The 14,537-nt window shown below is 43.1% G+C and overlaps 1 protein-coding gene across 5 annotated transcripts in view; it reads left to right on the top strand.

The window, feature by feature from the left end:
• CUX2 (cut like homeobox 2) overlaps nt 1-14,537 on the top strand; it is a 549,861-nt gene that overhangs the window by 450,587 nt on the left and 84,737 nt on the right. For all 5 annotated transcript variants that reach the window (XM_068245676.1, XM_068245662.1, XM_068245667.1 and 2 more), the window contains exon 9: nt 11,727-11,803. In XM_068245676.1, the coding sequence (XP_068101777.1) occupies nt 11,727-11,803 (77 nt within the window). The remainder of the gene's footprint in view (nt 1-11,726; nt 11,804-14,537) is intronic.

Here is a 14,537-nt window from a genome sequence, read left to right as displayed (position 1 = left end):
GAGATGAGAGGAGGATTGAAGATGGGAGCCCCAGGAGGAGTACCCGCAAAGGTGGATGGGAGCGCCGGGTTAGTGATGCTGGAAAAGAGGAGGGGGGAGCAGGTAGCAGGAGCAGAGGGACGCAGGCAATCCATTGGTAGATGCTGAGGAGGCAGGTTCCGGGCAGTGCCAGCAGAGACAGATCCTGGAGCGCAGGCAGTCCTAGGATCCCTGGCAAGATGGCCCCCGCCAGTCACGTGACCACGCCCACTTCCGCCCTTAGCAGAGCGGCCGCTTCCTGTGTGGGCAGTGCACTTAGATTTCAATCCCTGCATATCAGGGGAATAGGACCGCCTAGGCTTCTTGCTCCTCTTCGCAGGCGGCGCTTCTAAACAGCCTGAGCCCGCTCTAGCAGATCCAGAGAGCTGGTCCAGATGACTATCCTTCCTGGAGCTGCCAGCAGATGGAATGGGGGGCTGATCCAATGGAGAAGAGGCCGAAAGGACCATGGGTGTCACGTCCACAGCACCAGGGGAGAGTTGACGGCTGGAAGCATCCGAAGTAAAAGGCAGGTCAGTGGAAACTGAAGGGGGTGATATTGGGAAAAAAAGAATCCAGCATCCTGCGGAGCTACTTCTCTCCCCCCTCGGACCTAGCCACAGCAGCCAGCCTTGTGAAGATTTGATCCATTGTAGAATCCTCAGGATTAGTCAGGAAAACCCCGGTAAATTTAAATAAATAGCAAAGAAAAGAAATAAAATAAGAGAAACAAAAATAAATAAATTAAATGATGAAAATTAGGGTTCTGTGAAAACTGAGGCACAGAGAGCACTGTCAGCACGTCTGGATCACAGCTTGTCCTGACTGAAAGTGATGAGAAATTGACAGCATCACTCAGGCTATGAGAGAAAGTCACTGCTCATTGGCTGCCGATTCCCCACTCCCTCTGACAGCTGCCAATCAGGACAGTTAACTGTCAAACTTCTGCCCAGAGATGACAGCCTCAGTAACATCCCAGGACCCTGAAAGAAAAGGGAGGGAAAACCAGTACCACAGAAACACAAACATAGACCAAATACATGACTAGAATAAGCTGAACTGAATACATATATTTTGTATGGCCACAAAGTCCCAAGAGGCCCTCACTCAATGCTATCGTTCAGGCCTTACATTATATCTGGAACTAACATGACCGCAAATGGGTGGTGTCCTGGCTATCACAGCAGTGGGCATGGAAAATGAAATACTAGATACTTTATGTGCTAATTTACCATTTAATGCACATTGTATATAAACAAATATTTTATCTTTATTGGCCATTAATTTACAGCACATATTTTACCTACATTCAGGTTGGTGTGTTGGAAAACCTTACGGTATCTACCTCTGGTAATCACTAACAGTAAAAAGGTATAACAGCGTTTTACAGCGTTGCGATCAAAAATATGGGGTATAGTGGAGTTCCTTCCCTCTACAACAGTAAAAGTTATAGATGATGGTTTCTCTTGCAATAATCTCAAAGCACTCAGTTTGGATTTTTATATAAATTTGTATTTTTCAAAAATCAATATATTTACAGCAGAAAAATATAATTCTTCAAGATGTTCAAAGTTCACAGTTCCATGAAATAAACTTTATCTTGCAGATATTGAATTGTAGATCTAAAGTTGGTTAATGTTGCCTATTTCTGAGTATCTCTAGTAGTTGCTGAGAAAAAAATGTTCAAAAATAATACTAATAAAAAATGCTAACTTTCAATGCTTAATAGGCTAAGATAAATATTGAATGCTAAGAATGCTAAGAATCACCAGAATATAATATCAATAAGGCATACATCTCCTCAATTATGTAGAAGGTCTCACCCCAAGGTAGCTGTTGTCGAGATGTGTAAAACCTGCCCATTCTACCTCCCTTTTTATACCCAAATTTCAAAATGACTGAAAAATCGGAATTTCCCACTGACGTATTTTCCATATCTTGGAATGTTTTGTGCGTCATTCAACGTATCTTATTTACAAAGTCTGACATTTAGTTAATGAGGGCGATATCGTAATGAATTGGGTACACACGCAGGTAGACATCTTGACTACATCATGACCTCTCGATAAGAGAAATGTCATGAGACACTGGGTCTCCAGAATTAAAAACATCTCCCATATCTATGTTCCATGATGTGTTTGCTTATTATGACATCTGTGTCTTAATTGGCCTGAGGTATGCCCATTTCTTTCTGAAATGCTGTCGGCCATCTTGACCCACCAAAATACATAGTCCTGTAGCCAACAGTACTCAGACTTACAGTAAATTAATACTTATTTAAACACTATACTATCCTTAAAGAGTAATCAAATATTGTGTATACTGATCAGCTATCTAAATAATTTCATTCTATAATTTTCTTATGAAGAAATCATTAATTTTATAAACTTATAAAAGATTACAAAAAAACGCCAGATGGCAGTGTAATATTATGTATTAAGCTTATGATTAAAAATGCTTTATCTATCTGACATTTTATAAAAGTCACAATGAACTACCATAACCATAACATGATGTTTTCTGTCGTCACTAATTTCAAAATAAGATATTGTTATCAAAACAAAGAAAGGCATGGCAACCTTGGACTGTCTTGAACTTTTATCTAACCCTCCATAAAAGTAAAAACAATTTCCCTTAGCCTAATTTCAAATATATTATGAAGATTTTGCTATTTGCACTTGTTAAAGGAATAACTCTAGCTAGCATATAACTGACACTAATTCTTGAAATGCATACATATCAGGCTTATTTGAATCATCATAGTTAACTAAAAATAATATAGAAGACAGGGTTTCAGTGTGGCTATAACAGAAATCTGACAGGTGGTCTTTCATGGAAGATGCTAATCAAATGCTTTTTTTATTTTTTTGCATAAAAACAATTTATACTATTTCCCCAAATCTTTGCTGACGCTTGTTTAATAAATCGCTTCTTAACATGTGAATAACGAATAACTGCTATATGTTAGTTTGTGTGTTAAAAGAGAAGTGCAAACACAGTTTAAATTAAATACCTGAGGATGATTAATGAGGAATAACCAGGAAGTGTGTGTTTGGAGATGGGTGGGGGGACAGGCAGGATTGCAACCTAATAGGATAGGAGTTTATTAAAAATGAGGAACTCGTTTAGCAAGAGTTGACTAAGTAAAACAGCCTGATCTCGTAGGTTGTCTGGCCTGATATTCTTGCCTTGACTTGGAACTTGGACCTAGGTAATAGGATTATTTTGTGTGTCTAGCCTGATGTTGCGGCAATTAATGTGGGATGTTCTTGGACTTTTTGCATGGTATCCTACCCTTTAAACTCTTAAAGAGAACTCGAGGTGTGTTTAAAGAATGTTATCTGCATACAGAGGCTGGATCTGCCCATACAGCCCAGCCTCTGTTGCTATCCCAACCCCCCCTAAGGTCCTCCTGCACTCTGCAATGCCTCATAAATCACAGCCGTGCTGTGAGGCTGTGTTTACATCTGTAGTTTCAGTCTCAGCTGCTCCCCCGCCTCCTGCATAGCTCCGGTCCCTGCCTCCGTCCCTTCCCTCCAATCAGCAGGGAGGGAAGGGATGCAGGCGGGGACTGAAGTTCTGCAGGAGGCGGGGAGAGCAGCAGACTGACACTATAGAGATAAACACAGCCAGCTCTGACAAGCTGTTTGTCAGCAGCGTGGCTGTTATTTATGAGGGATTGCAGAGTGCAGGGGGACTCTAGGGGGGTTTGGGATAGCAACAGAGGCTGGGCTGTATAGGCAGATCCAGCCTCTGTATGCAGATAATATTCTTCAAACCCACCTCGGGTTCTCTTTAAGGTAGCCATACACTGGTCGATTTGCCATCAGATTCGACGAACAGATAGATCCCTCTCTGATCGAATCTGATCAGAGAGGGATCGTATGGCTGCCTTTACTGCAAACAGATTGTGAATCGATTTCAACCTGAAACCGATTCACCATCTGCTGAGCTGCCACTGTCACCAACCCCCCCCCCCCACACATACATTACCTGAAGCCTGGTCCCGGGCATCTTCTCCGCATCACGGCATCCGCGTATAACTTTCTGTTACTCCAGTGGCACAGGAAGTTCAAATAGAGCGCCCTCTATTTGTACTTCCACTGTCGCTGCAGTGGCATAGGAAGTTATGCACGGATGCCGTGATGCGGAAGGTGATGCGGAGAAGATGCCAGCCGGGAGCCGGGAGGTGATGCGGAGAAGATGCCAGCCGGGAGCCAGGAGGTGATGCGGAGAAGATGCCGGGAGCCAGCTTCGGGGAATGTATACCTGCGCCGATCGTACGCCGCTAGCAATGCGCTCCCTACCCGCGAGCGATCGACGGTAATTTCCCGCACGGAGCGATCGACGGGACCGATCTATTTTGGGACGAAATCGATCGAAATGTAGCGTTTAGCGTGAACGATTTGACAGCAGATTTGATCCCAGTGATCGAATCTGCTGTTGATCGGCCTTTAATCGGCCTAGTGTATGGCCAGCATTATGCTAGGTACACACCATACAATTTTCTGGCAGATTTAGCTGCCAGATCAATTATTTCCAACATGTCCGATCTGAATTTTGATCGTTTTTTCAATTTTCTGATACTTTTTTAATAGTTTTTTCCAACTGATTTTTGTTTAGTTCTATGAAAATCGATAAAAAAAAGATTAAGAAATGCTTGGAAAATCCTAAAATCGATCAAAATTCAGATTGGACATTTTGGAAATAATCAATCTGGCAAGTAAATCTGCCAGAAAAGTGTATGATGTGTACCTAGCACTAGGCTTATTCTGTCACTTCCTGTACTTATTGTTGATCTTCAGCTTCAGACTGGTTTACTTGCTCTTCAGACCGACAGAGGGGATTTTCAATAGCATTAAATATACCTACATTTCCTGGATCCACTGTTATTGAACATTTTTGTTATTCGACTATTGATCAGCTTGAATTAATAATTAGATTCACCTGATTAAACACAGCCAGGCTTGATCCCATGCACACCTTACTTTGACCATTACCACAATGCTTCTGCAAGAATGCGCTGCTACTATCAAAAGAAGCCACGGGATAGACAAGAAAAAAAATCTGTAGAAATATTTTGTTCTGGAAAGGGTTGCAGATGCATTTTCTAAACCCCTTTCCCTAAACCCCAGGTTCTCAACGTGTGCTAAGTGTACCCCACGGGGTACTTCTGATGGTTCCAGGGGGTACTTGGGCTTGATATACTTAACCAAGAATAACAAATTTAGAGTTTCAGGACGTGATAAATCTTATTTAAACAACACCAAATTAGTATTTTAGCTAATTAAAAGCAATAGTAAATTCTTGGAAATGGTTTAGAACCAATTATCATGCATTACGATTAAATATATATTTGTGATGGGGTACTTGTGCTAATGTTTACAATGCAAGGGGGTACCTGGTGAGTTCAGGGTTTTAAAAGGGGTACATACCAATAAAATGTTGAGAAGCACTGCCCTACACCACAATTAGTTGCTGATTACAGTCACTAGCCTCTGTTGTTAGTGCTCGTGATTATTGCAGTTTCTGTCACTGATGACTTTATAGTTATAGTTAAACTATATTTAAGTCTAGCTGCAGATACTGGTGGTGCTGTCCTTAGCTGTCTCTCCCAGATTATTTAAATTAATGGGGAAAAGTAGTAAACAAGTGCACACATCCTTATATAGCAAGTGTACAATTGCTGAAAGAATAGCATGCCTATTTAGCCAGTATTCTTAAAGGGATACTGTAGGGGGGTCGGGGTACCCAGGGCTTCTAATGGTCCCCCGCAGACATCCTGTGTTGGCGCAGCCACTCACCGATGCTCCGGCCCCGCCTCCAGTTCACTTCTGGAATTTCTGACTTTAAAGTCAGAAAACCACTGCGCCTGCGTTGCCATGTCCTCACTCCCGCTGATGTCACCAGGTGTGTACTGGGCAGACACAGACCATACTGGGCCTGCGCTGTGCTCTCTTGGTGACATCAGCGGGATCGAGGACACGGCAACGCAGGCGCAGTGGTTTTCAGACTTCAAAGTCTGAAATTCCAGAAGTGAACCGGAGGCGGGGCCGGAGCATCGGTGAGTGGCTGCGCCAACACAGGATGTCTGCGGGGGACTGTTAGAAGCCCGGGGTAAGTTCAACTCATTTTCCCCCGACCCCCCTACAGTGTCCCTTTAAGGAGAGCAGATATGTGTGGTGGCTCTCTGAGCATGTTGGCCAGAGCCTTGATTTTTTAGTGAAATGGAACAGTTAGCTGGATTATCAGTGGTGCGTAATATGTTGGCGCTATATAAATCTAATAAATAATAATAATAATAATTAAGCTGTAGCTGAAGACCACTTCCTTCTTTGTGCATGGTATTGTTTTACAAACTAAATCAGTATGTGAAACTGCTCAACTCTAGACTTCATTGCAAGCACTTGGATAGTTGTCCATTCCGGACCATTGTGCCCAACAGCTCTCAATTACCCATGGAAAGATAAAAGTATTGTATAAGGGCTCGTTCACACTAAGGGCGTTTTTGCCCTTCTTTCAAGCGCAGGCAATTTTCAAAATCGCCCATAAAACGCTTGTGCAATGAATCTCTATGAGAAGGTTCATATCAGCGAGTTGCACCCACTTTGCAGTCAGTAAAAGCGGTGCCTGTACCATTTTGGAAGGTATAAGAAAAGCGCAAAATGCTCACAAAATCGCTTAGTGCAGCAATTGCATTCCCGTTTTTAAGAATAAATACATTGGATTTATTCTTTTCCGAGTCAAAGAGTTCACTTCCTGACTTGTGCCAGGGAGTGAATTACAAAATCGCTCTGGAAAAGGGCTTAGAAAAGCATTTTTACCAAAAACACAGCGCGCAGTGGAGCGCCGGGAGGGGGGAAAAAGCTTACAAAAACGCAAAATGCTTTCATTTGCAATTTTGATTTTTGGTGTGAATGAGGCCTAAAGGTAGGAACTCACACTCTATTACTATTGCCTGCAGGGATCAGGACTCGATCTCTTGGGTGACAGTTCGGGACTCAGTTCTGTACAGACACGGTGGTAGCTTAGAGGCTACTGTTGTGTCTGTTGCTATATAGGGGGTAGGTGGTGCACAACAGAGCAGCTTCCTAGGGAGTAGGATGTGGAGCAGAACAATGTGTTTGCAGGTCAGTAAGGTGTCATTGTCACTAAAAATGCAGCGTGTGAGAATTTTTAGGTGATGTTGGTGGGCTCCTTCACACACCCTAGATTCTTGCCTAAGACGTTCCTTGACTGGAGTGAGAGGTATATGGAGGCTGCCATATTTATTTCCTTCTAAACAATACCAGTTGCCTGGCAGTCCTGCTGATCTATTTGGCTGCAGTAGTGTCTGAATCACACTATAAACAAGCATGCAGCTAATCTTGTCAGATTTGACAATAATGTCAGAAACACCTGTTCTGCTGCACGCTTGTTCAGGGTCTATGGCTAAAAGTATTAGAGGCAGAGGATTAGTAGGACAACCAGGCAACTGGTATTGTTTAATAGGAAATGAACATGGAAGTCTCCATATCCCTCTCAATGTCCTGCCTCAACCAAGTGTTAAGTCTCCAATCTAGTCTGTGTACCTAGCTGTATAGAAACTTTTCTTTTTCCACCTGTTCAAGTCTTACCCATAACGATTTATTGGGCACAAAATTCTCTGTGTTCTAATAGCTTTTATCTTACTAGTTGTTCAGCAAGATTGCTCATTGTATCATATGGCAAAAGAGGGAATAGCTGTAAATCTATAAATGAAATAAAATCTTAGAAGTATGGTACACCGAGCATGTAAATTTATAGAGTTACATTACAAATTACATTCTGCAAAAGTACTGTATATATATTAATAACGTAAAATGTTTTCTAGTTTTCCACAAAGATGCATGTAAATTAACACTGAGGACTCCCAGAAGTGAGCTGTGGAAGATCTGTATGCATTGCGGTGCCGGTCCTCGGAGCTGGGAAACAGCTTGTGCAGCCAGTGACATTGCATGGCTTGTGCTATGGACAGGGGCTTTACTGCTGCTGCTAGTCAGATATAAACTATGGAGTTTTCAGAGAGTAGGCTGTGGTATGCAGCTGTTTTTGGCAAGTAATGCAATTCCTCCACTCTGTAACTGGCACACAGTATTAAAATATTATCACTTGTGAGCTATTATGATAATTATACCATTTATTAGAACATTTTTAATTATTTCCTGGTTCCTTGTACAATTGCGAAGGTTAAGTGTCACTATAATGCAATAGTTCAGGCATACCTGATTTATTTCTTGGAAGCACATCAATATTTGGGAATGGGTCCTGCCAGGTGTGGATAATTGACAGACACAATAATGTGTTTACTCTGCTTGCCTTTTTCCTGGCTTTTCATGCATTCATTACATTGTGACCACTCCCAAGTCAGGCTTCTTTCCAACTTTCATCATTTATGACTTATATGACTATTGATCTGATTTTCATGAAACCTCCTAATCTTAGGTTTTGGGGACACAAGGTTGTAAACATAACCATCCCTTAAGCAGTAGTACAGTCTCAAAAGCTTCAGAATAGAAGCTGGCACGGCCATAGAAGCAATGGTGCCAATTGGGCCTGTGTCACATGAACATCACAATGTCCGCAATACACTGCTAAAATTGGCTACTTCCAGTAATTTGTGTCTGTAAATGTTTTCCTTTTTTTTAGCAGAAGCAGTAGAGTGTTGTACAGTGTTAGCCATCAGTAAAAGCAAGGAGTTTTGAATCAGGATGATACCATTTATTGGCTAACTTAGAGATAAAAAAACAGTGAGCTTTCGGCTTATAAAAAGCCTTCGTCGGACTGGTTCCTGACAAAAACTAAAAAACACAGCTTATATACACTGTCATACAGAGGAGAAACATTCTTTAGCAGACATAAATGTAATTAGATGCCTTAACTGTTACTCAGGAGGCTTTCCCGGGCATCCTGACGAAATTTATAAGATCAACAGTTCCCTCAACATAACATAAAGTAGACTCTGGTGATGGGGAGACATCGTAAATTCAGAGTTCAAATTGTAACTGGTATTAACTGGTGTAACTTTTCCAGGTATGGGGCTATTTTATATTCTCTATGTAGGGACTGGTATATGGTTAGCTATGTGTCTGTCAAAGAGAATTGTGGTAAGATGGTTTAAACAAGGACTCTAACTTCTTGTGCAGCTATGATGGGTTTTAAATGCCACAATTCTTTTAATTTTTCTATCTTTTCATTCATATTTGTGCCATATGCTGTGTTAGATGGTGTTTACTGTCACTATTCATTTTAATTGCTTTCATGTGCTGGTTTTAAATGCCACAATTCTCTTTAGCTTAGAATTAATGGTGCATGTAACCAGCCCAGTTACAATTTGAACTCTGAATTTACGATGTCTCCCCATCACCAGAGTCTACTTTATGTTATGTTGAGGGAACTGTTGATCTTATCAATTTAGCCAGGATGCCTGGGAAAGCCTCCTCAGTAACATTTGAGGCATCTAATTACATTTATGTTTGCTAAAGAATGTTTCTCCTCTGTATGTCAGTGTATATAAGCTGTGTTTTTCAGTTTTTGTCAGGAACCAGTCCGACGAAAGCTTTTTATAAGCTGAAAGCTCGCTGTTTTTTCATCTCTAATGCCGGGCATACACAGGTCGACCGGCGGCTCGATTAGCCGCCGGACCGACCCCAGCCGCGTCCCCGCTCGTCCGCACGGATCGGTTACCGCTTGCCCCCACCCCCGCTTCCTTATCAGTGCTCGATTCCCTGCCATTGTCCGCTGGCGGGAATCGAGCGGGCGGAGGTCGAGCGGCTTGATCGGGCCAGCTGAATCTTATCAGCTGGCCGGATCAGCTGGCCGATACACGGTACAGAAACGTACCGTGTATCCCCAGCATTAGTTAGCCAATAAATGGTATCATCCTGATTCAAAACTCCTTGCTTCTTTTTTTTAGTGAGTGACAGTCACCAGGTGATTTAGCTACAAATCACTGTTAGTAAAAGGAATTGATACTCCCTGTTACTCCCTACAGAAAACATTTTCAGGAGCAAGTCCTGGAAATGGTTGCCCAAGCTTGTTGCTGATATGACATAGGCAAGATAAGTGTATTTTATTTACACCTTTGTCATATGAGCAAGAGACTGCCTGCAATAAATGGCTGCTATGAACTATAGGATTTACAGTTGTAAATTATCTGTAGGGTATAAGAGTCAGCTACACATTGTTCTGTTACTAGTTATTTGAAGCTGAATTACCTTGCCATGTTACTCCCTATGGAACATGTGATTTGTAGCAGCAGTTTAAAGTGTCTTGCTTCTTCTGTGACATTGGCTTTAGGACCAGCAATACAATTACTGATACCTCCCACTAATTGTCATTCCTCTTCCTGATCCTTAACCTTCCCCCAATGTAAAACCTTCCTGATGCCTAACCCTAACTTCGCTTTGACAATAACCCCTTCCTGGTGCCTAACCCTAACAAAATGCTTACCTCTCGTTCTGCCATGCTGTATCACCAATGCAGCTAAGGGCCCTTTTCCACTAGCAAGCGCGATTGCAAGCACAAATCACCTGCGCTTGCGATCACGCAGGCTCCTTTTTCCACTGTCGGCCTTCTGCTGTACCGCCGCCGGGAATGTAACGCGATTGCGACAAGAATCGCGCAGGACGGCGTTCGCGTTTCGGCAAAAAACGAATCACGATCGAAGCACTGTAGTGGAAAAAGAGCACCGCGATTTACATGTTATCACGATGCTCTAGCAATTAGAAAAACAGCTGCGATATTCTTTTTAAATCGTTTTGCAGCCAGTGGAGAAAGGCCCTAACTCTGATACTCACCTTCCATTTGTGTGGTTCAGGCTGAGTGTCCCAAAACCTGCTGCCAGCCCCCATTAGCTGCTGATTACACTGCTAGTGACATGGGTGTCTGTCATTGCCTACTGATAACACTTTTTAGCAGTAGTACTTGGGAGTGGTTAGACATCTTGGAGGGCAGTATTTGGAAGGAGGCATTGCAGTTTTGGTACTAGGGCCCATGGCCATGGCCTACGGAAAATGACAGGAAGGTTACATAACGAAGTTCAGGCCAATACAAATGGCTGCAAGAGGGGAAATGCATCCTACTGGTCAAGGATTTCTCAGAACGAATCTGTTGTAACACAAGTAAAAAAAAATAATTTTCTCTACTGATCTACGTTCTTTCTAAACCCTGGGATACTGAGTCTAGGGCAAAAGAGCATGAGACTGGAATAATTTGTGGTTTAGTACCTTGGGCAGTATTTGCTCACAATGCCTAGACATACAGAAATTCTAAGTACAGGGTTCAACTTGAATTTTTTTTTCCATCCACCGGTATTTCATTGTCTTTACCGGAGTGTTGATTTTATAAAAGTTTATTCAAAACAATGCAGTACCACACAACATATCTTGGAACTATTTATGAGTATATTAGATATAATAAAAATATTGAACTACTCCTCTGATTAAGCTCTATTTTACAATGGAAGGGCACGGGATAATATGAGTGTAAGGGAATGGCACACAATAGTTAGCTGCCCAGAAGATGTTGCAGTAAATGTTGTCAGTGTCCTAGGAGAAAGGCAGTCACAGCAACTTGTTTGGGATGTTTGCAATTTAACTGTGGCATTCAGGTTCAGTTGTGGTTTTAATGATCTTGCTCATTTCCTCGAATTGTCTCTGCGATAACTCATGTGTCTTCTATTTCCACAGAGGGTTACAGGAAGCACAGATCACTTTGGCTGTCAGGCTTAGTGAAGCTGAGGAGAAGATCAAAGTTCTTCATGCAGGTCAGTAAAAAGCACATTTCTTTATACTTCACAGACAGCTCATGTGAGAATCCAACACTTTACAGACAGCTCATGTGAGCATCCAACACTGAACTTAGGTGTTGGCATACATGTGTAGGGAGTTCTGAAAAGGGTAACCTTTTTAAAAAAAAATCTTTTATTTTATCTATGTGTTGAGCTATTTGCATATTTTGTCTGTGAACACATGGGCCCATATGCAATTAATGTATATATTTACGTATAAGCCTAATTTTTCAGCACAAAAAATTGCTGAAAAGTTACCCCCCTCGGCTTATACGCGAGTCAGTGGAGCAGAATGGATGGTGGAGCAGGTTTTGTTACTGGCATTGGAGGGTAAGGATCGTGCACTAGTAATCCTGCTCTTGCCATCTGGCTCCCTGCTGTGTCCATGCCTCCCATCCCCTGCAACATGGCATGCAGAGTGAGCTGTTCAAAACTACCTGTGTCTCCCGACATGTGGAGCAGAGCATGTTAGCAACCTTTCAGCTGTACCAGAATTCTTCCTGTGTGGCGTCTAGAGACACCACTGTATGATCCTTGGGGCACATCTGGTTATAGGGAGGGGAGCTGACTTGTACTGGGGGTACATCTGGCTTCTGAGAAAGGGGCTATATCGGGGAGGGGACTTATACGTGAGTCAATCACTTTTTCCTGTTTTCTTAGGGAAAAGAGGGTACCTCGACTTATACACGGGTCTGCTTATATGCGAGTATATACGGTAACTTTTTCTCCTGAGTTTTCACCTAGAATATAATTTCCCATCTTTTCTTTAAAATAATTTGTCAGCACTTTGTAGTTAAATAAGTACCAATAATTAGGTGAAATGTGGTATCGAAATTATTTTGAGCATTTTCTTGCTTGCTTTGGGTTTAACCTCTTAGCGACTGCTCCACGCCGAATGGAGTGAGCAGCGCGGCGGCCCCAGGACCACTCCATGGCAATTGGCATGAATGGCTAGAAGCAGAGATTGCAGGGGTGCGTGCATCCCCGCTGGAATGACGGAGCTCTGCTCCGCCATCAGTCTCCCAGTGGTGATCGCCGCTAGGAGACTGTTAGACAGCAAAATCACCATCTAATTAGTCTGTACAGTGCTGCGATCTATGGCAGCGCTGTACTGAGGACAGCCGTGTGACACGGCTGTCCCCCTGGGATGCAAGGAAGCGATCTGCTATCATAGGCTGAAGCCTATAACAGCCGATTGCACTGATTGGCTGGCAGGGGGAGGGAGGGATAATTAAATAATAAAAAAATAAGAACTTTATTGTTATTTTAATAAAGTAAATATTTGTAAAATAAAACCCAAACATCTGGGGATAAATCAAACCCCACCAACAGAAAGCTCTGTTGATTGGCAGAAAAGGGAGGGGGAATCACTTGTGTGCTGGGTTGTACGGCCCTGCTACGAGCCCTTAAAGCTGCAGTGGTCTATTTTGTAAAAAATGGCCTGGTCAGTTGGGGGGTTTAACACCGCGGTCCTTAAGTGGTTAAAAGGTATTTCATTGACAAGATGTAAAAATATTACCTAGGAGAAAACTTGGGAGAAAAATGTAATTGCATAAGGGCCATTGTATCTATTAGTGACAAGGGAAAACATTCTCCTCACATGCAAAACTGCACTGACCCAAGACATGAAAGAAATTAAGCCTATCAAAACCAGCAGCTGAGAGCTAGCTGGTTAAAGCGGAATATAACCCTGCATTTCAACTTTGCTCTAAAACATTATTTACAGCATATTATATGCAACCAGCATTTTTTTTTACTAGACCAGCATTGGAAAGGTTACACACAGAGCTTTAAAGTTCCTGGAGAGAACTGCTCCCCGCAGCTGAAGTTTAGATAGATACATTTAAGCAAAACAAAATGTAACAACTGTGGAATGTGACTCACTCTCTCTGACTGTGCAGAAGCTAGAGGACAGCCAAAGAGTGTGTAACATTCCTCACTTGTTACATTTTGTTTACTTAAATGTATCTATCTAAACTTCGGCTGCGGGGAGCAGTTCTCTCCACGAAACTTTAAAGCTCTGTGTGTAACCCTTCCAATGCTGGTCTAGTAAAAAAAATGCTGGTTGCATATAATATGCTGTAAATAATGTTTTAGAGCAAAGTTGAAATGCAGGGTTATATTCCGCTTTAAAGGGAAGGTTCGGGGAGGGCTGTAAAAAAATAAAAATAAAAATCCACTTACCTGGGGCTTCCTCCAGCCCGTGGCAGGCAGGAGGTGCCCTCGCCGCCGCTCCGCAGGCTCCCGGTGGCCGACCCGACCTGGCCAGGCCGGCTGCCAGGTCGGGCTCTTCTGCGCTCCAAATGCCGGCACTTCTGCGTCCCACGCGGACGCGCTGACGTCATCGGACGTCCTCCGGGCTCTACTGCGCAGGCGCAGTAGTTCTGCGCCTGCGCAGTACAGCCCGGCGGACGTCCGATGACGTCAGCGCGTCCGCGTGGGACGCAGAAGTGCCGGCATTTGGAGCGCAAAAGAGCCCGACCTGGCAGCCGGCCTGGCCAGGTCGGGTCGGCCACCGGAGGCCACCGGGAGCCTGCGGAGCGGCGGCGAGGGCACCTCCTGCCTGCCACGGGCTGGAGGAAGCCCCAGGTAAGTGGATTTTGATTTTTATTTTTTTACAGCCCTCCCCGAACCTTCCCTTTAAGTAACCACCAGGGAGAGATGTACATTGGATACATAGTTGCTCATCATTAGTTACTGATGTTTCACT

The sequence above is a fragment of the Hyperolius riggenbachi genome, chromosome 1, assembly GCF_040937935.1.
Source record: "Hyperolius riggenbachi isolate aHypRig1 chromosome 1, aHypRig1.pri, whole genome shotgun sequence".
NCBI lineage: Eukaryota > Metazoa > Chordata > Amphibia > Anura > Hyperoliidae > Hyperolius > Hyperolius riggenbachi.
Note: the sequence above shows the minus strand (reverse complement) of the source record. Positions and strands in the feature narration are given on the sequence as shown.